Below are 23,131 nucleotides of genomic sequence, written 5' to 3'. Positions count from 1 at the left end.
AAAAAAAAATCTATTCCTATGTCAGAGAAAAGTTTTGAAATAATGTAATATGCCCTCCTTAAGAAATAAATATCCATAATCATATGTTTTACTATTTCTTATAATCTTTCAATCACTCTGGACATAAGCTTCAAGAACCTTCAAAACAGTCCAGTTATTAATTTTGTCATATTCTTTTAACACTCAAAGTTTAGTGACCCCTACCTTTCCCCTCTCTTCTAGTAGTTAATTCGTAAGATGGAAATTAATTTCTTCATGTTTCCCGTAGAAGCAGGGATTATCTGGCCCACCAATTATAATGCACTAGTTATCAGCAGACATGAATTGCAGGAAGCAGGCTAACCATGGAATTCGGGTTCCATTTCTGAGCATCAGAATGTTATAGGAATGCTAAGATCTCCCCTGTATTGCCTGCCGGTCTCCTATCAGACCTTGTGGGAGAGTAGCTTTGTAAGTAACATTAAAGAAAGTTTATTAACACACACAGACTTTAGGCCAATCCCTCATAGAGGTGCAAAGAAATAAAATTAGCATTCTTTATTACTTACCTGCACCAATTCATATTCAATTGGAGTAGGCTACCCTCAAGGTTGCTGTAGAAATATGTTTTTTGTAGAACTTTAGAATTACATGAATACCTAGTGATAAGGGTGTCTCTGAAATCTACAGGCTATTTGGGACATGTTTCTTTAATAAAAAAAAAAAAAAAGAGTACCAGAAACATGCTTAATAAAAATGTTCCAGGTACACTTATATGGAACAATCTGTGAATAAGTTAAAATTCTTAGTGTCACAGTATTCCAGTGAGGGCCAAATTGTTACATTTTTAACAAATAGTGAAAGCATAAGGTTTACAATCATATGACCTGTTTCACTCTTAGCACAGAACACTGACTTGAACAAGCAATACTCCTAACTGAAGAATCTTTCATGTATTTACAAATAGGCTCTCAGTGTTTTCTGTGCATCCCTGCTTTTCCAACGCTGGACAAGCGATGGAACACTTAAGTAATAATCTCGTTGGCCCCAGGAAAGGTCCACTCATGGTTCGTTACACAGAGATAGTGATCTCAAAAATGCAGGAGTTCACAGCACTTATAGGAAAAAGTACGATTCCAAACAAAATGACAGATTAATACCACAAAGAACAAGATACGTGATTAACCCAGTGACAGTTCAGTGTTGGCTACTCACCTGTCTCAACCCCAGTGTCTTTGTGTCCCACATCTGCTTTATATTCCAGAAAAAGGGCTGCTCGCATTTCTGGCAAGAATCACTCTCTAACCACTGAGGAGCCTGGGGGAGGAGAAAGTCAAGGCCATTGGAGCACCTGCTTATTTACTAGGATTTCTCAGGGTTAATACAACTATTTCAGACCTTGTTGGTTGTTAGCATTTTTAAAAAACCCCTCAATATGTTATAGCTGTTGCCGTATTCAATATTATGTGTTTTCAGTAATCTCTATCATTTTAGCAATGCTGACAGGACTGTTCGATTTTTAATCTATAGACAGGAAGGAGTAATTCAGTTTCCACTGTGAACTCCTCAGGGTTGTCTTCATATATTTCTTTTCTGTGCCAGAGTTGTTTAGTATCTATATCCAGTTGAGTGAAAACCCATTTCTTACAGAATCTGGTGAACTACCACTTGGGAAGTCTTGTGAGGTCACAGGGTGACCAACAGGAGAGTTCTTCCAGGGGCGTCTCGTGTCCGACAGATTTGCGCCCCTTTCCCCCGCTCCCAGGAATGGCACGGTCTCCTGTGTGCACACGCCTCCCCCAGACCTCTGCTCCAGCACTGACCTCTCTGTGCTGTCATCCCTTACGCACACTTCCTTTCTACCACTAACCTGTTACTCACCACGCTCGCTCATCTTTGTGTAGGGATAGCCTGTCACAGACTAGGTTCTCAATGAATTTTTATTGAAACAGGATGATTAAAGTCTCGGCATTACTTTAACAAGAACTTAGAAAATATTTCTCTAAATAAACCATTACAAATTGTACCCGATTAGGGGCACCTGGGTGGCTCAGTCGTTAAGCGTCTGCCTTTGGCTCAGGTCATAATCCCAGGGTCCTGGGATGGAGCCCCATGTCACTGTTGGGCTCCCTGCTCATTGGGGAGCCTGCTTCTCCCTCTGCACCTTGCCACTCCTGCTCTCTATCTCCCTCAAATAAATAAAATCTTTAAAAAAAAAAACAAAAAACAAAAAAAATAGGGGTGCCTGGGTGGCTCAGTCATTAAGCATCTGCCTTCGGCTCAGGTCATGATCCCGGGGTCCTGGGATCAAGCCCCACATCGGGCTCCCTGCTCGGCAAGAGGCCTGCTTCTCCCTCTCCCACACCCCCTGCTTGTGTTCCCTCCTCACTTTGTCTCTCTCTGTCAAAAAAATAAATAAAATCTTAAAAAAATAAAAAAACGAAAAAAACAAATTGTTCCCTATTACAAGATGAAACTGTTCAAAGCTAATATTTAACCTCAATCACTTATCATTATGTATGTGCAGTAACAATAGAAAACATGCATTTCTATCAATTAAACCAAAGACTATGACGAAATAATCCGTTTTTGATCTTGAAATTGGGATGTCAAGAAAAATATCTGTGGTAAGAGGAGACAATGCTGGGAGAGCAGAGACGGTGCATCACATCAACCCTGCTAATACAGGCAGTAAAGACAGAGGGCTTTCAACACTCGAAACGGGATGTCTGGGGGCTTCAAGGACCGGTGCCCCTACTTCCTTATTTTGCTTCCTATTGCATCAGAACTTTTGGCTTTCCTATTTCTTATTTTAGCTATGTCACTAGAAATATTTCTACACCCGACAGCCATGACAAAGGTGTTTCTTGGTGGGGGCAGGGGGAGCACTCACAAATCGCATGAAGTGGGCTGAGACAGAAGAGATGTCCCTTTAAATGACCAGAGACATACTGGAAAGAAGGGAGGATGGAAAGAGCAACAGAGATGTGCACCTCCATGAGAAAGAGTACCGCCTGGATGCAGAATCCCCGCTTTGTTTCCGTGGTCCACAGGACAGGGAAGGTGGTTTGGGAACAGTGCTTGTGCACACCGTCCCCCACGGTGGGTCCTGCGGCCAACAGCACAGGGGAGGAGACGCAGGTCCCACGGCATGGTCTCACGTCTGGGACCCACGCCGGAGGGACTCCCACAGTACCACACGCGTGCAGGACAAAGCGCAGGACGTGTTCACGGCAGCAAGGTTCAAGCAGGAGTATCCCCCTTGCAAGGGTGTGAGGAGGGAATGAGTAAATATGGGCAAAGTGCTCTGCACGGAGCCTGGTATGCCAAGTATCCTCTAAGTCCAGGCCACGTACCGAGGATCTGCTATGCCTTATTTCACGCGATCTTCCACACAACCCCAGGAGATACGGAGCAGCATTATCCTCATTTTGCAGGCGGAGAAACCGTGGCTCTGATCCGGGAGCACCTGTGCATGCTGAGAGCGTGGCTGGCGACCCCAGGAGACCCCGCAGCACCGCCTGAGCCCCTCGGCCTGCCTGCCACACTCCACACAGAACTGCACGTGGGGCTTCTGGGTTTGAACACGTGAGGTCTCCCCATGTGGTTCTGGGGCGTGACCACCAACAGAACCAGGTCCTTAGCCTCAGGATCATCATTCTGTCTAGGGGTTTCGGCAAGAATATTACTTTGCTGAGCTGCAGGGGAGAGGGACTCAAGGGAAGAAAGGTATGCTTGAAGAATTTGAGATAACAAACAAAAAACATCAGAAATAAACAGGCTTTCCGGAACAGTTTATTGCAAGGAATACCCGTCACTTTGTTGCTTTTAACAGGATGAAGTGCTATGCTCTACACTGTCAGGAACCATCCTGTTATATGCTTATTCCCTACAGAGAAAAAAATGTTCCTTCTGAAGAAAAGCAAAAGAGAACATTAATCAAGTATTCTGTTTCACTCTTTTCTACATCCTGTTCCATCTGCCTCATCTGATCAAAGATGATGTAGCAAGAATAATTCCCCTGCCCCGCTATTACCAATTGCTGCAATAATCTACACTGTGCTAATGTATACCATATACACTAATGTATGCCATTATACATCCTGTGATCTACTAGTTTAAAAGTTCTCTTTTAAAGAGGATTCATTCTAGGGGCGCCTGGGTGGCTCAGTCGGTTAAGCATATGCCTTCGGCTCAGGGCATGATCCCAGGGTCCTGGGATCGAACTCCCCATCGGGCTCCCTGCTCAGCGGGGAGCCTGCTTCTCCCTCTGCCTCTCCTCCTGGCTTGTGCTCTCTCACTCACCATTTCTCTCAAATGAAAAAAAAAAAAAAATAAAGAGGATTCATTCTAATTATTACTTGCTCATTTACATTTCACGCTTACTTCCAAAAAGGAGCCCCTCTAATTATGATCTGGCAGGGAGGCAACTGCCTCAATCAGTATTTCCAGGTGACTCAGAAATTCCAAGCAAGCAGTGTGGGGCTAGAGAATTTGGGACTAATTCTGTATGCCTTTGCCTAAGGAAGTCCTACAAATTGTACAAACCCTAACCCAGGGCCAAAACCTTATAGATCATAGGCTGTTTCCCTTTGCACTATACTCAGCTGGTTAAAAAACATAATAAGACTACTAAAAATAATGCATTTTTAAAAAAGATTTATTTATTTTAGAGAGAGAGTGTGTGTGGAGGGGGAGGGGCAGATGGAGAGGGAGAGAGAATCACAAGTGGACTTCGTACTGAGCACGGAGCCCGATGTGGGGCTCCATCTCAGGACCCTGAGATCACAACCTGAGCTGAAACCCAGGTGCCCCAATAATGCATCTTTCTGATATAATCTGCTTCCCCACCAACACTGTCAACTACTGAGAAAGAAAAGCTAGTAGAGTGCGATGTGTTACCAGCCAGCATGCGAGTGATCTGGGGTAATCTTGCACAAACAATTAAAAAGAGAATCGCCTACACAGGAAGCAGCCTGAGTGATGGGGCTGTCTTTTCTTTCCCTAGACATACAGATAAATTCCACAATTGTGTAACCCCGAAGGTGGGAATCTTGCTTTTATTTTGTCACTTTTTTTCCCTAAAAGAATTTACCAAGGATAAGAATAGTGGATTGAAATCCAAGTGGGTAAAAGCCCTTAGGAGAACCACCAGCAGTGCTGGCCCCAAGGGTCACCCTCCCACGTGAGCCAGGGAACACGGCCTCTGAGGTTTCTGTGTTCTCAACAACAACAAAACAAACAGGCCAAGGGTCCAGGAAACCGAACAGTATCCTAGCTGTTCTCCATGCCTGTAACTAGCAGCTACTGCAAAATACAGTTAAAATAAAGCTTTGTAAGGAAAGTGTCCATAATTAATATTGAGCCAATGTTGTCTGTCTTTAATAATGAGTTACCTTAAGTCTTACCAAAATATTTTGCCAGCACACAGGTAATCAAGATTTCTTCTACTTAACTCGTCTCACAAGGCTCCTAGAAAAGCTAACAGTTACTACTTCTCCACATTATGGACTTCATTTTATTATTTATAGGATAGTCTATTTCCTTCATGAGATTATAAGCCTAGAAAAAGCAGGCACGAATCTGCATATAGAGCATGGCAGCCATAAAGCCTGGGAATGAGTAATGTTGCCTGGATTACGTCTTCTGTGGTATGCTAAAGATGGAGGTTTATTCAGTGAAAATGACACTCCCAAGTAATTGGAGGGGACACGAAACAGACGTATGCGGAGTGTGGTGGGCATGGCGCATCCACGCCTGGTGTCTGCTTCGATGGGCGCAGCTGGTCTGCACCACTCCTGTGACGTCACAGCATGTGCATGGTGCCATGCAGCGTCATAAGCCCTTTATGACGCACACGCACCTGCTTCCGGACCTGTGAGCCACCCTGCAGGGGCTCAGGAAATGTCTGAAGTTAAACTGTAAGTCCTTCGTCCCCCACACTAAAATCTCTCCTGAATCAACAAAAAGTCAACTCTTCTGCTATTTACATCACAGGTTGGAAAAGACAGATAATACCCACGCTGGTGGACATGAGAATGGAAATCCTGCCTGGAAGTCATCTGACAACATCTATAAAAAGCCTTAAGAATGTACATCTCCCTGTCCCAGAAGGTCTATATTCAGAAATCTGTCTGAAATAAATAATCGAACAATCACACAATGACAAGGTCAAGAATGCTCACTGCAGCACTATTTAAAATAGAAAAAAAGACCGAGTTGCCCACGGATAAGAGAAGAGACTGGTGGTTGCTAGAGGAGAAGGCTGGAGGTGGGGGAAACGGGTGAAGGGGGTCAAAAGGTACAAACTTCAGTTACAAGATACATAAGCCCTGGGGATGTGAAGTACAGTATGCTAAGTAAAGCTGCACTGTGTATTTCAAAGTTGCTAAGAGAGTAGATCTTAAAAGTTCTCATCACAAGAAACAGAAGTTTTGTAACGATGTGCGGTCCTGGACGCTAACTGGGCTCACTGTGGGGATCACGTCCCAATACATACGAATGCTAAATTGCTGTTTCCACCTGAAGCTCATATAATGATATATGTCAAAAATTTCTCAATTTAAAAGATGATGGCAAGGTTGTTTAGACAATCAGCGTATCTGTCTCAAGAACTAGAAGAGGCTTTGGAAGTTGTGTCACTGAATGATTCCACTTTATGGATGCAGGAACGGACACTCAAGAGAGATAATGACACTCCTCTGAACAAGGTCTCACAACTAGTTAGTGGCCCCAACAAATGAGAACTCAGGGCTCCTGAGAAGAACACCATGTCGACACGTGCTCAGTGGAAAATAAAAGCAGAGGACAGAGATACCCTTCCCCAGGAAAACGTGAGGCACCTGGCAAGGTCCCTGGCACTAGTCACAGCAGGCCTCCCAGAGCTTTGGGTAACAGGGATGCCATGGGGCCACCACAGTGCTTCCCGGGGCTGGGCACAGCGCGTGCCCCAGGGACATGGGGGACTGTCTCCAGCAGGTTCTCGGTGCACGTCTCCAGACTGAAAACAGCCCACATGCTCCATCTGTGGGCAATGCTTGTCACTGTGGAAACTCTCACATGGGGAGAGGGCGTGGGGCAGTGACACACAGGACCTTGTTAGATGACAGCCGGTAAGCACAAGGGAGAGGGGCTGGGGCTGTCTGTGACCTGGTCGGCATCGAGAGCCAGCAGGGTGGGAAGCCAAGCAGCCAGGTTCTCCGCCTTGCCCTGCTCATCCTCTTACCTCCTCTCTGCTAACGTCCATGTTCCACACTGCAATGCCACCGTCTGAGGAACAGGAGACCAGCTGCCTTGTGAGCTGCAGGTAACACAGGGACTGCACTCTGTCACTGCGAACAACACACATCGGTCACTTGTCTCGACGTGGAGAAACACGGACTCTGTCTTCACTTAGGCTCTAATCTCCCCCCTTGCTGGAACCAGCCACTGGCATTTTATCACCGACAATTCGGTATGGTCTCATGGCTTCTAGTCTAAACTTGAATCAGCTTTCTGTAACTTATTATACAGCTTAATAGTTTCTATGAAATAAACACTACTTTCAAGTCAGTCACTCATAATTGCAGGCCACAGATAAGACGATGGCTACCGTTTTCAGGACCAATTGCTGTGGTCCACTCCTTTTCAGGTCTGCAAGATTCACCTACCTGTGCATAACAAAGAACAAAGGAGGGGTGACTCCCTTACTGGAACACAACCCATAAGAACAGGTGATGAGATGCCACAGAGACTGATACACACACACATGCCCGTGCACTCACTCGTGCGCGCGCACACACACACACACACACAATGATGGGGCAAAATCTGCCCCCTTCCTGTGTGCTTGTCGGACTCCTCCTCTGGATGCCCTACGAAACAATCTCCTGCCCTGCAGACTTGGGTGAAGAATCTTTCCTTGGACGCCTGGGTGGCTCAGTTGGTTAAGTGCCTGCCTTCGGCTCAGGTCATGATCCCGGGGTCCTGGGATCGAGTCCCGCATTGGGCTCCCTGCTCAGCGGGGGGCCTGCTTCTCCCTCTCCCACTCCCCCTGCTTGTGCTCTCTCTCTCTGTCATATAAATAATATCTTTAAAAAAAAAAAAATCTTTCCTTGGCTACTTTTCAACCTGATTCTGCTTATGGTAAAGAGCAACAGCCTAACCAACGGGGAGGAAAGGAAAGGCCAGTGTCCTTTTCCTCTCAAAACCAGAAGGCAAGAGCCTGGGTATTACGTTGCCCTAGCTTAGGTAACTGTGTCAAACCACACCCACATGTCAGAATAAAAGAACAAGTCGGGCACCCAGTTCGAGACAGGCTCAGCATGGCATTCCATGCAGTCTTCCATGGTGGAAGTCCTCATCTGCCCTCCTTAACCCCCCTGTGCCCTAAGCAGGTATTTCAACAGGGTGACTCCTCGGGAGAGGCAGGTGGCAAGTGCTCTTTGGACTAAGAAGGAAGAATACCCTGGGCTCTGTTTTGCTCTACAACATCAGACACTCAGGACTCACAGAAGAGCTATTAAAAGGGACTGAGTGAGCCTCAGCAAATGGTTGTCTTAACAGATGGGGGTTTGAGAAAGCAGTAGCAGAATACGAATGCTGCCCTGCCCCCCCCCCCCCCGCAGACTCCAATTCTGTCCCCACCCCCAAAAACAGTCACTCACTGATGGCCTTGCAGTAGGAGCGTGCGGCCTTTCCGTCCGCCGATGTCCCACATGATGATGCTGTTGTCAGAGGCTCCTGAGAAGAGTAGCCGCTGAATAGGGTCCCACCAGAGGCAGGCGATGCTACCTGGGGGGCAGAGAGAGAGGGCGGGGTTAGGTACAGCCCTACACCTGCACAGCTGGACTGAACGAGGACCAGCTGAGCCCCAAAGCAAAAATGTATCTTTGTTGCGCGAAAGGTCATCCAACCCTTTATCACAGGTCACTGAGAAGACAGAGCACATCCATCCCTCAGAGTTGTAAGATAATGATCTCCGACGCACATCAAACTACTTTGCAGACAAAGATGTTTAAAGAAATTTTTCTTCATTCTGTATCAAAAAAATGACACGATAGCTATATATGAGGGGTTAGTTCAGAAAAAGCTTTTGAAGGAAAAAAACAAAGCTAACACTATTTAATGAGAAAAGACAGTGAAGATTACTGTGGTCAACTTAGGTAATCTAAAAATCTAGATTATTCCAGGTCTTCGGGACCTTGCAGGTGTTTTACCTCATGATGCATGTTTAAGAAAATTAAATTGAGGGTCTCAGAAAAAAAATGCTCTGTAGGTGTACCACACAATTATGCCAGAGAATTTAGGTTAAAAAAATCCAAACTTCACATTTCACATTCTCTATTGGGTGAACTTATCAGATTCAATATCCTTGGGAAATCTTTCTTTCTACAGATTTCTCTCTCAACAGATTTCTCTCTTCATATTCTACTGATTACTGCTTGCCTAGAAAAAATTAACAAACTTAAAAACAGAGCCAGTCATACAAGTTAATAATATTTTTGGTGGTTATAGAGAAAACTGATGAAGTCATATTCAAAAGCAAACAACAGAAACTAGTTTCTCACAGAAACTTAAGGTAAGTGAAAAAAGAAGTGTTCTGCAAAACTTGCTTCAGGGAATAGTTAGGCATAAATTTAATCCTGTGCCCCATACACTTCAGCTAGAGGCCTGACAGCAGATAAACATGGGCCTTCGCTACAAACACTACTAAGCAGTTAACAGAACCCAGCCTGTCCTTAGCAACACAGAGAACACTTGGGAGCCTGGGGATCATGAGACCATTAGTCATAAACACAAGTGGTTTCCTTAGGGGCTGTGCTTTCCTGCCCAAGTACATTCTAACTTGCTGTTCTTCTCCTCTCTCCTCTTTGCTCTACAAGGTCCCTGATTTGACACACTCGATTTCACCCAAATAGATTAGCTAGGAAGCATAGAGTACCTTTAACTCGTTATACTTAAAACACTGTTTTCATAAATAAGTTATTCATTAATTCTTTGAACAAATCCCCAATTCTTCAATCTAAACCAAACGGTGTCAAAACTTCTAATTTGTTACCCAATACAGCCAACTGAATTTTAAAACCCTTCCATGGAACCTGGCCAACTCACTGTACTGTAAAAATAATAAAATTCCACCCGTGCTTCCCCCTCAGTCCCTAACCAAGCAGAGGCAGAACCAGCCCAGACATTTCTCCTAATTGTATTGCTCCACCAGGTCTTGTTCAGTATCCTAGAAACTGACAAATTAAAAAAAAAAAAATTCTTCTAAAGACCTCACCATTTACAAGAAATTTTCAAAGACCCTCTGAAAATAATTTAAACAGGCAAACAAAATAGAAAGTATTATCCACATGAGCAATCTGGAAGGGATTTTGATGACATGAAACCCAGCCCAACACCCTATCTTCAGTTCGCTTTCAGTCCTTTAGATCTAAAGCCCACATCTGGCCAATCAAACTGAAACTGACAGGTCATAGGAGCTGATCATTCATGAAGCCGCAGAGCTGAGAACTGAATCTGGATGCCCAAATTAGGTGAAAAACCTGTGGGTGATCACACAGTCTACCTTCATGGCCTTTGAGGGTCGTAATGACTGAACAGGAGTTCTGTTCCAGCTTCAGCAGGGTGATCTGTCCAGAATAATCGCCAACAAAAGCATACTGAGTATCAAAATCGTATCTGTGGAGAAGCAGTCAAGGATATATAATACGATCCATCTAAAAGTTATAAAACAGAAAAAACGTGCATTTTAAAGACATAAGCACAAAACTATGAGACAGGAAGTACCCAACTGAAATTCAGGCAATATGTACATATTTAAGAAAACAAGCTTTTAAGTTGGAAATTTTCTTGGGAAAATTAACATTCATTCATTCAACAAGAATTCATGGAGTACCTAGGACTATTCTAATCAATGCCCTAGGAATTAGCAGTAAAAAAGGTTAAGAGCTGACAGAGAAGTCAGACATGAAAACAAGTAGTTATAATCAAATTATAATAAAGTATAAAAAGGTAAAATACTCAATAATGAAAACAGCAAGAAAGAACTGGAACAAAATGGCTGTTTATGAATTATCTCTGGAAATAATGTAAAACTGATAGCAAATACAAACACCTATCTTTCTTTGGCCTGGATGATGCAGCTTTAAATGAAAAGCATGGTTTATTTTAAATTGCCATGGAGAGTTTAATCATCCAAAAGGCAGTTATTTGGGGTAGTGGTAAATTTAAATTTTAAACTAACTATTGATAACAACTCATTACTTTCTCAGTCACTTAATGGCCATAGACATTTGTGGCCAATCTGCAGTTTAAACATATCAGGATAACCATTGCTTTAATTCCAAAACAAAGGTCAAAAGAAACATGACAGGCTGGGTCATGATTCTGTGATTCTGTGCCCTTTTCTATCAATCCATATGAAAAGCCTAATACATAACAGAAAGACTTATTTAGCAAATATCTGAGTGTTTTTCCCTTATTTGATTCTGAAGCGTATGGTACTGCTTTAATGCTTATTTTAAATATCTCATGCTGTGCATTCATTTGTAGCAAACATTTTTTTATAGAGGCTTTCAATGGAAAAAAAAAAAAAAAAGAATTTGCTACGCCAGACATCCAACTCTGAAAAAGAAACTACTATGGGGTATTTGCCTGTTGTTGACAGCCTTAATCTTGCTGTCACTAAGATAGCTACCACAGGGAGCCCTAAGCAAGGGCAAATTCTACATGAAACAAATTCCATACACAGGTAAAAAACTGTGAAAGCAGCAATTCATTAACATTCTGGGGATCCTGAGGCAACTCTGAGAATATGGGAAGGATTATGAACCTTCTCCATACACATTCACACAAACTGTAAAACTCCTGTAAGCCCATTTATGGACTCCAGGGTCACAAATCCTTATTCTATTCTCTTTCAGGGTCTGCCAATAACCAAATAAAAGACAGATTCCTTTTGGTCTTTCTTTATTCAACAGAAAAGTCTTTTCTTTCACCTTAAAATGCAAAGGAACGAGGGGGTGGGGTTTGCATTAATGAGGTTTAGGTTTCTAAGATATTGTATTAAAAATAGATAGTACCTCCCAATAAGAACAGTAATTCATCTAATTATTATTTTTAATACACCAATTTTATACCAAAGAAAAGCAGATACAGGAAGTCTTGCATTTCATGTGAAATACACAGGCATCCCTCAGTCTCTGGATCTCAACTGACAGTTTATGATCATCCTCAAAGCCAAGCCAACCACTGAGCCGAGGAGGTGCTAGGCAGGAGAAGGTCCAGCCCTTGGAAGGATACTGTAAGCACGAAGCCCAGGAAGTGAAGAAGTGTCTCCCCAGCATGTTCCCGCTGCGTGTGCACATCCAGCTGACACACTTGTCGTGGCCGGTGCTGATCACCCACTCGGCAGCCAGGCTGAAGATGATGGCGGACACCCGGTTCTGATGAGCTGCGGGGACAGAAAGGGAAGTCTGCGCCCTTCACGAAGAAATGGGACCTTCCGAATCAAAACTGAGCCTCACCTTCTCCAGCCGCTTGGCCTGGAGACTCACGGTCTGAATAGTCGTACCACGGAAACGCCTGTGCCCTGTGAGCAGCTTTCAGATAACCTGCCCTACCCCACCTCACCACCACAGGCTTCCCGGCCGCCCTGTCTCCCTACCTGGTGGACAATCAGAAGCTGCAGGTCACTGAAGACTGATGCTCAAGGGGGATTCCAATAACTGATCAAAGACCAGACCTTTTTTTTTTTTTTGCTATACTCGAGAGAACATTTTTACTTTGCTCTTACTACCAATACGTTCCATATGGAAAGCAGTAGTCTTTTCTTAAAGGAGCAATGTTTTTTTATAGTCTATCACTTTAGTACTTTGACCTTTTAGAAAACACTGGCATTGTAAGGGCGCTTGGGTGGCTCAGTCAGTTAAACGACTGACTCCTGGTGTTGGCTCAGGTTGTGATCTCAAGGTCGTGAGATGGAGCCCGGGTGGGGGAAGTAAGAAGTCTGCTTCTCCCCCTCTGCCCCCTCCCACCCTGCTCGCACATCGCTCTCTCCAAAATAAATACATAAATCTTAAAAGAAAACACTGGCATTGTAAACAAGAGAACTTCAATTTTCTGAAATTAAAAAAAATAGTGTAAGCATTTTGTTCCTGGAACCATTTGTGTGTAACTTTTTATTATTTATAAAGACAAAGTATTTGTAGAGTTCTGTATTCCAAAATAATAGCTGAGAATGAGGAAGGTATTCTATTACCTAACTCCTGAAATGTCTGCATTTCCAGGCTGACTGTAAGCCACACCAGGACCTAGTCTACTTCATCTAGTACAGGACCTGGCATGCAGCAGGCGTTTAATAAACACCAGTCTGATGAATGAAGTCAGAGGCTAGACAGAGAAGCTTCTGACCTTGCTCTCAGCTGTACAGGTTGCTTTGGAAGAACCAAGTGACTCTTTCTTATAAATTAATTAGAAAATACTACAACTCTGTAGGTATATGGGTAAAATCATGAACAGACATTCATCAAACATAACAAATGATCGACATTAAGCAAAGCTTAAATAATTTATAAATTGACTATTTTGACTATCAAACAGGCAAAAAACATTTGTAAGAGCAATGTTGGACAGACTGGATGACCAAATACTCTCAACCACCACTCATGGGACTGTAAAAATTTACAGTAATGCTGGGAAGAAGTTTGTAAAATAAATCTAGAGCATTAAAAAACTTTTTAATGTTTGACCCAGTTACTCCATTTTTAGGAATTTACAGAAGCAACCAGGGTTACAGGATTAGAATCAGAGTCAAGGACACGTACACACATATGTATGTATATATGAAATATATACTCACAGATATATATACATTGTCATATATGTTAGTGTGTGTTACCAAAAAATGGAAGCAGCACATATGCTCAAAAATAAAATGGTTAAATTACATCTGATAATGCACCCAATGGAATAGTAAACAAAAATTTAAACATTGATAAGCAGGAAAAGGATGGTAAATAACTGAAGAGTTGGCAGCATCCTATATAACTGGGGGAAACATATCCACAAAGTTAATGTGAAGACCTAATTTTGATCATGAGACAGTGTTCTCATTTTGTGTGTGCCTACCTACATGCATGTGTATGCAAGTACGTGTGTGTATTATAATTACCTGGGTAGGTCTTGATAAAGTTCATTTTATTAAAATCTTCAGAAACATGAAATTCCTAAAAGTAAACACATGCAATAAGAAAACAGTTACGGTTTTAAAAACAGGAACTTAACTTTCAAAACAAAGTAAAATCCAAGACTAGCTATCACCAGACGAGGACCTTGAGATTAGCTATAAAATAATAATATGGACCCTCAGTTTGTTTTTCAGACTCCATAGTCACTCAGGGGAGACCTGGGTGTTATACGCAAACAATGAATCGTGGAACACTACATCAAAAACTAATGATGTAATGTATGGTGATTAACATAATAATTAAAAAAAAATAAATGAAGGGCTAAAAGAAAGAATAATATGGAATGGCTTCTTTCATCAGACTTGTCCTCGGGCCACGACTTCTGGGGACCAGACCGGATAAAGTTGCTGCAGGACCAGCACGGCATTTCTTTTTTTTTCATTTTAAATTTTTTTATTGTTATGTTAATCCCCATACATTACATCATTAGTTTTAGATATAGTGTTCCATGATTCATTGTTTGTGCATAACACCCAGTGCTCCATGCAGAACGCAGCACGGCATTTCTGCTCAGTTCTTCCTCCACAAGCCCAAGCTTTGTAGTCCCTTTCCTTCTACTATAAAGGAGGGATCTTGTTAATTTTGCTCTCTTGGTTACACGGAGTATTCCTCAAGATGATACACATAAAGCAACACTGCAAAGACCCTGTTACAAATAGGGTTCTCAGCTACAGTGAAAATAAGGCATTGGGAATCTCAGCAATGTAAGGGGGAAAATATACATATGTCATATAGAACACACACAAAAAAGGGAAATTTACAGATTGTGAGTGGTTTGCTTCTTTTAATATTCTTGTATTTACAAAATTTTTATAGACTATGTAATACTTTATAAGTAGGAAAAAATAAAAGTATATGCTTTTTAATGAAAAAATCAGCTTCAGCATAAAACCAAGAAGACAAAACTCTAAAGAAAACACACTAAGAATTCTATTGATCAATGCTAACTGGTAAGTTCTTAAGGCTCTAAGTAACATGGACATTATGAATTGTTAAACACACACACACACACACACACACACACACAGGAATACTGATTCCTTGCTCTCCATCTTGGTATTGCATAGTACAAAAATGTATCAGTATATATGTGTGTATATATATGTATTAATATATATTGACTATTACATATTGGGGACAGTATAAATGTATTAGTATATATATCATTGTATGTATACTGATCTGTTTTGGGTGGAAAATCAAAGATCAATTGCTGATGAACGATACACTGGATTTACATTGCCCCTTTGCACTGAAGAGCTATGAATTTTTATATGCTGTCCTCTAATCACAGTCTACCCTTGACTCGGGAGCCACAAGTAGGGTCCCTAGAGAAATAAAATGTGCAACCACTGGACAAACTGCTTCTTGGCTTCTGGTTATATATGTGCATGCACGTCACCACGATATTCCTATAAAATTTCCAGAAGGAGAAAGACGAGAACACTTGCATCTACTACTACCACGGTATTTATAGCAGTCCCAGGCTGATGGCAGAGCTGGGCGAGCCCAACCCTGCATCCGTCACCACCCGCCTACTGCTGAGTGAACTGCTTGGGCACAGAGCCGGTCCTTTCCACTGGCTTTTTCCTTCCTGGCGCTTAAACACACTCAAGGCTTCTTAGCCTTTAACTTCAGAAACAAAACAAGCAGAAAACAACACAACTCTTTCAGCAGTTCTACGACTTTCCTCAGCTCCTTCTCTAAAGATCAGCCCACAATGACGACCCACCGCACACACGCCACCATCACGGCAGGAAAAGGGCTTCCCTCGCTTAGCACCAGGGGCTAACTGCCACTCCCAAGGTCGTTTTCCAGGCCTGACCTCATCCTCTCCCTGCTGCCCCTGACACTGTGACTCACCCCCACGTGAAACCCACTGCCTCTCCGGCTTCCGTGGCCCAGCGTCCTGGCTGGCTCTCCTCCCACTCTGCCTATTCTGCCTCCGTCTCCCCCAGGGGCTCCCAGTCTCTGACCTTCCCAGGGAGGGTAACCTTGGCTCTCTGCTCCTCTCAGTCTATCTGCTCTCCCTAGTTGAGGCCAACCACTGCTGCAGCTTCCACGGACTTCTATATTCAGAGAACTCCCAACCCCTATTCCAGACCAAACCCTGAGGTTCAGGCCCAAATACCCAACTGTCAATATTGACCTCATCACCCTTCCCTCTACATCACATCTTCTCTTAGAGCATAGCTGACCACTCACCACCACCATCCTGCTAAAACTCTAGAAGCCATCTTCACACCGTTCTCTACAAAACACCCACATCCAACTAGACATCAAGTCTGCTACCCAGAAAGCTCTCAAAGCCAACACCTCTTCTCCAACACTACCCCAGCGTTCACAGTGTCCCGCTGGGAGTCCTGAAAGACTCTTAACTGGGACGCCTCAGTTTCAGCCTTGTCCCCCCAAACTCCACATACTGGCACACTAAGCTCACAAAAACAGAAACCCAACCATTCTATCGTCCCCCGCTTAATGCTCTTCAATGGCTCCCCCCTAATGCACTTGACCCTCAGGTTCACTGTTGAGAGAGGTCACTGACCTGTCTTGTTGACCATGAGCTGGGCCCTGGCAGTCAGCCGTCAAGAGGCTCCTCAACCCTTCCCCGTCTTTGGTATGTGTGTCCCACTTGCCTTCCCTGTTCCAGAGGCTGTCCCAAGCACATAGCCTTGACAGTGATGTGGTGTTGGGGCTATCTGGACGATATACATGACTGAACCCAGCTAAGGCCTCTATATAAACTTTTAAGACTCTGGTGGGTGGGGGCAGAGATTTACTCATCTTGCAGCCACTCAAGACAAACTTCATATATAAGCTCCCTTGCTCATTAAACCTCCCACTCAGCAATCTGGAGTGGACTGCCTCTTTCTTCGGTCCCTCCCTGCCCTCCGAGTTTGGGGGCTGGTTTCAGATTTCACCTGGGAAGCTCCCAAGGTTGTGAGCCAACATTCACCTGGAAGACTTGCTAAAATACTGACTCCCAGACCCCCCACTGAGGGATTCTGAAGCTGTCGGTCTGGCGTGGAACCAGAGAACATGTATCCCATTTAGTTCCCTAAATGATGCGCAGGACTATGTAAGTTGGGGTAACTTGCTTACAGGATATAGTCAGCTCCTTAACACACACAGAAGGATCATGATTTCCCTTCTCCCTGGTGGGCTTCCCCACTAACCCCACTCCTAAATGCTGTTATTCAGGACACAGGCCCGGGCCCTGTCTCCTCTCATTCATGTGAATGGCTGTGAACACAGCCATTCTTACAGCTTAACAAATGCCCTACATGCTGATGACCCCCCTGCCCAGGCTCCCACTGGGCCGTGGACTTGTGTATCCAATGCTGACTTCCCACGGCCACTGGTTAGCCCCCTGGTCTCTCAAGTGTACAGTTAGTTGGTTGGTCCCTTGCTGTCCCCTTTCCTTCCAAATGCCCCTTCCCCACACATTCCCAAGTCTTCCTCCTCTCAGTAAATGATACCACTGTGCACCCAGTTACTCGAGCCAGAAACCTGGCCATCACCCAACTTCCTCTTCTTCCTCCCCTCCGCACGCCCAACCTTTCCCCAATGCACCTCACCAATCAATCTGCTTTTGTCCACTGTCCCTGTCACCACCCTTTCATCCAGGCAGCCACAACAGCCTGACCATCCAGCTTCCGCTCCCGCTGCTCCCTCCCCCCTAATGATCCATTCTGCACCGAGCACTGGCCAGAGGGATCTTTTAAAGGTGTAAATTCTATCATGTCACTCGCCTGTTGAAAACCCTGTGAGAGCTTCCCACCACATCTACAACTAACCTTAAAACACTACCCAGACCTTCCAGGCCCGGCATGACCTGGCCCCAGCCTGCATCTCTCCTCACCCCTCGGCCCCTCCCCGGCGTTCAGCACCATCCAGCATGATAACCTCTATCGAAGCCTCAAACACACAGAGATGTTCCCACCTCGAGTCTTCACGTGGACATTCACTTCTGGAAAACCTACTCTGGTTCTGCTTGGCCGACTCCTTCCCACCCTCCAGGTCTTAGCTGAAATGTCATGGAGCAGCCCTCCCGATAACCCTGTTCAGTGGGGCTGCAAACCCCTCTGGATGGTCTTGCTCACTGCACCTGTTCACGTCTCCACAGCGCTTACCACAACTTGCAATTTGATGCTTATTTACCTGTGTATTATCTGAACTTCCCGCTAGACCGTAAGCACCCCCCAACCCCACCAGCCCACACCTACTTTCTTCTCCATGAGCACTCTGCTCAACACGTAGAGCTGAAGACCGATTCAAATGCAAGGCGTTCCGTGACCCACTCCTGCTGCCTCTTCAGCTGTGGGTGTGTGATGCGCTTCACTGCTGTTCCCTGCACACAGCCCCCCGCCTCCTCCGCGTCTGGAGGTCCTTCTCCACCTGCCCCGCCCGGTGAGCTCCTTGCCATCCTCTAGGACTTGGCACGTTAGTAAGCCTGCGCTAGCCCTCTCCAGATGCTCTGCCTGGAGGACCGTGTGCACACTCACAGCAATTTCTGCCCTCTGTGGGGCTGTACTTACTACGTCATCTTACACTTACTGGACCCCCACTAGCGAAGTCTCATTCTTACTGTTTCTATTCTGTAAAGCAGTGCTACTCGCTGTGGTCTGCAGATGGCTGGTCCCGATGAGAAGGGGAAATAGGCAGTGAGTGTTCAGAAACCTTTACAGCAGTTTCATACTGTTATGACACCCAAGGATGAAATCTGTGGGCTTTCTCATCCAACAATGTAGTATCCAAAATATCAATCCAGCAAGCTAAACCCAAAGCAAACAGAAGGAGGAAAATAATAAAATTAGAGTTGAAATAAATAAGCACAGAATAGGAAAAACAAAAGAAAAAAACCAATGAAACGAAAACTGGTTCTTTGAAAAGATGGATGCAACTGAAATGCTGGAGCGACAAGCAGCGCGAGGACTCAAACCGCTAACTTCAGGAATGACGGGGGACCGGACTCCCGACCTTACAGAAACACAAAGGGTCGTGGAGGGCTACTACGCCCATGTCACAGTATACCACTCCAGCACAGAAAGGAACGAGGTGCTCATTCAAGCTGCAACATAGATGAACCTTGGAAACGTCATGCTAGGTGAAAGAAGCCAGGCATAAAAGGGAACACACATTATGTGATTCTGTTCACATAAAATGTCTAAAACAGGCAAATCTCTGGGCTCGGAAAGTAGATTAGTGATTGCCAGGAGTTGGGAGAAGGGGGAGTGAGGGCTGATTGCTAATGGGTATGGGTTTCTTGGGGGAGGGGGGGTGATGATAACGTTCTGGAATTAGAGAATGTTAATGTTGTATAACCTGTGAATATACTACAAACCCAGTGAATTGCATTACCTTAAAATGGTGAATTTTATGTGAATTACATCTCCATTAAGAAAACATACATATACACACACCCACACAATTAGACCCACAAAAATACCTACCAATCTGTAATAAACTGAACTTTTAAATATCTGGTCCTTCACCAGAGTTAGTTTGAGAAGCACTGCCTTAAAGAGTTATAGGAGCTGTTGGCTGAATGACTAGTCACTGACCTTGTTCTCCTTCCCCCTCCATTGTTACTCACACTTACACATACACACACACACACACGTGTGCACGCGAGCACCCACAGGCTCTCCACCGTGCCCTCCCTGCCCCAGCTGACCCCTCATGGTTCAAGGCCGAGGCTGCTGAAGACCATATATTCACTGTATGAAGGCTGAACACCAAACCATCAATCATGAAAGCATTCTGAGCTCCATGACTGGTTTAAAAATAAGCACAAATTAAAATTAATGTATTTTTAGGCCTAATGCCTATACTGAATTAAACATTTTTTATGCCAATCAGGCATTCACTGTTCTTTATTTAAACTGTCCAACAGGCATGAACACAGGGTGGTCAATATAACGAATACACTCTGAAAACTACCTACCATTACGGCTCCATTATCCTGGCCCACAAATATCCGTCTGCTATCATGATGGTAAGCCATAGCAGAGCAGGGAGCTGCCAGAAAGACAAAGACCATATTACAAGCAAACCTAAGCATTCTAAGTCATTGTTCAAAATATATTATTATACAATTTAAATTTAAAAAAGAGGGCAAGAATGTTTTTTAGAAAATAATGATGTAATTAACAAGTCAGGAAACGACAGATGTTGGTGGGGATGCGGAGAAAGGGGAACCCTCTTACACTCTTGGTGGGAATGCAAGCTGGTGCAGCCACTCTGGAAAACAGCATGGAGGTTCCTCAAAAAGTTGAAAATAGAGCTACCCTACAACCCAGCAACTGCACTACTGGCTTTTTACCCCAAAGATACAAATGTAGTGATCCGAAGGGGCACCTGCACCCCAATGTTTATAGCAGCAATGCCCACAATAGCCAAACTATGGAAAGAGCCAAGATGTCCATCAACAGATGAACGGATAAAGAAGGTGTGGTGTATATATATACATACACACACATGCAATATTATGCAGCCATCAAAAAACCCGAAATCCTGCCATTTGCAACGACGTGGATGGAACTCGAGGGTGTTACGCTGAGCGAAATAAGTCAATCAGAGAAAGACATGTATCATATGACCTCACTGATATGAGGAATTCTTAATCTTAGGAAACAAACTGAGGGTTGCTGGAGTGGTGGGGGGTGGGAGGGATAGGGTGGCTGGGTGATAGACATTGGGGAGGGTATGTGCTATGGTGAGCACTGTGAATTGTGTAAGACTGTTGAATCACAGACCTGTACCTCTGAAACAAATAATACAATATATGTTAAAAAAAAGAAGAAGAAGAAGAAGTAGGAAGGGAAAAATGAAGGGGGGGAATCGGAGGGGGAGATGAACCATGAGAGACTATGGACTCTGAGAAACAAACTGAGGGTTCTAGAGGGGAGGGGGGTGGGGGGATGGGTTAGCCTGGTGATGGGTATTAAAGAGGGCACGTTCTGCATGGAGCACTGGGTGTTATACGCAAACAATGAATCATGGAACACTACATCAAAAACTAATGATGTAATGTATAGTGATTAACAACATAATAAAATTTAAAAAAATAATGATGTAAATGGAAAATGTTACTGACATTCTTTCTGTTATTTTAGTTTAAAATTCCAATTCAAAAAACGTTCTACATTATTTTTATGACTTTGAGGGAAGCAAGCCAGCATGAAGTCTCATCTGGTTGAAACTCCTACCTGTAGGCTGCAGAGCATGGGGGCCAGTGCTTAGAATGAGTAATCTGTTACCCAAACTCAGGAGGCCATCCTGCCCCGACTCCTCTTCCCCCTCACAGGTAACACAGTGGCTGGAATCTGTAGAAAAGGAGTTCCCAGCACCAGAATTCCCATTCGACCATACATGCGAGCAAGCTAGGAAAGCCACTTTGGGATTACGTGTTCTCTTCCAATGGTGAGGAAAGGCTCCCTTTCCCATGACATACACAACCTCAGTTTGTAGTAAGCAGAGTTGTGAGGTGTATACATGCATGTTTCTTTGTCCACAGCAGTATTATGTGCCTGGAATAGTACCTGCTTCCTCTCGTGTTCATATGCCCTTCCAGGTTCTACCTGTCTTTCTTCCAGAAAGCTTGGGCCACAGTTTCAGAAAGGAGAAACTCTAAATCATCTCCTTATGCTAAAAATTAGAATTAAAGTGATTTGGAAAATGGAACATGTGGAAAAAGAAATATTTGGGTTCATTTCAGCCTAAAGAAGTTTGACTATGGGAGAACCACAACAAGGGAATACATACTGTGAAACAAACAAACTTGAGTTTACTTTAAGGTAACACTTCTTCTAAAAAAGTAAAAGAAAAAAATCTCATAAATGCCGTTACCATTTGAAAACAGTTTAAAGTTTTCTCTCTACAAAGGGCTGATATTTTCCACTGAAGGACGAAAGTAAACTAACGCTGGACCGCACCTGAAGGCAAAGACACAGCGAGCTGCGTGATCAGGTTACGGAAAGAGGTTTTTCTCGGGTGCATTCAGAGAACTACCCCGCGGGTAGGGAGGTGCTGCAGGGTCTGCACACAAAACAGTCACACGTGACTGAAGCCTGGACCCCTCACCCACCACACTGAAGTGGGAGACTATAAAGAATGATCGAGGGGCGTCTGGGTGGCTCAGGCGGTTGAGCATCCGACTGCTGACTTTGGCTCAGGTCATGATCTCAGATCGTGAGATCAAGCCCTGCGGCAGGCTCTGCGCTGGGTGTGGGGCCTGCTTAAGATTCTCTCTCTCCCTCTCCCTCTGCCTCTCTTTCTCTCTCTCTAAAAAAGAATGATCGAGTTTAAGAATTATAATCACAAAGGTATATGTATCTTCTTCATATAAAGTACTCTTCAATAACCATCATAAAATTATCTTTGGCAAATCAAACATGCGTTGGTGATTTCTGATTCATCGTCACCATTTTTGCTTACTTTTAGGTTGGTACAAAAATCTTAATGCTTTAGTTTTCAGCTTCTTTTCAATTCTTTTTATGTCCAACCCTGTAACAAACTATACATAAATATGTAACATGCTCTCGTGTAAAATTTACAATGTGCTGAGTAGTTTTTTTTTTTTTTTTTTTTTTTTAAAGATTTTTATTTATTCATTTGCGAGAGAGACGGAGAGAGAACAAGCAGAGGGAGAGGGAGAAGCTGGCTCCCTGCTGAGCAAGGAGCCCGATGCGGGACTCGATCCCAGGACCCTGGGATCATGACCTGAGCCGAAGGCAGACGCTTAACCATCTGAGCCACCCAGGCGCCCTGTGCTGAGTAGTTTTATGAGGCTAGAGAATTCTCACATTTAAAAAAGAAAAAAAAAAAAAAAAAGCTTCCCTAATTTATTTGCTCTGTATGTAAAGATGTCCTGGGTTTTTTTTCCTAGAAAGGAAGCTTCTAATGAGATAAGCAGTATT

At 43.9% G+C, this 23,131-nt stretch overlaps 1 protein-coding gene across 1 annotated transcript in view; it reads right to left on the bottom strand.

Annotated features, from left to right (window-relative positions):
- The window catches only part of WDFY1 (WD repeat and FYVE domain containing 1), a 47,869-nt gene that overhangs the window by 5,738 nt on the left and 19,000 nt on the right, over positions 1-23,131 (bottom strand). The window contains exons 3-9 of the mRNA XM_032401215.1: positions 20,158-20,231; positions 14,135-14,189; positions 12,265-12,415; positions 10,529-10,641; positions 8,625-8,751; positions 7,205-7,310; positions 1,195-1,296 (exon numbers count right to left, since the gene is read on the bottom strand). Coding sequence (XP_032257106.1) covers positions 1,195-1,296; positions 7,205-7,310; positions 8,625-8,751; positions 10,529-10,641; positions 12,265-12,415; positions 14,135-14,189; positions 20,158-20,231 — 728 coding nt within the window. The remainder of the gene's footprint in view (positions 1-1,194; positions 1,297-7,204; positions 7,311-8,624; positions 8,752-10,528; positions 10,642-12,264; positions 12,416-14,134; positions 14,190-20,157; positions 20,232-23,131) is intronic.

The sequence above is a fragment of the Phoca vitulina genome, unplaced genomic scaffold (assembly GCF_004348235.1).
Source record: "Phoca vitulina isolate PV1807 unplaced genomic scaffold, GSC_HSeal_1.0 scaffold1, whole genome shotgun sequence".
Taxonomy (NCBI): Eukaryota; Metazoa; Chordata; class Mammalia; order Carnivora; family Phocidae; genus Phoca; species Phoca vitulina.
Note: the sequence above shows the minus strand (reverse complement) of the source record. Positions and strands in the feature narration are given on the sequence as shown.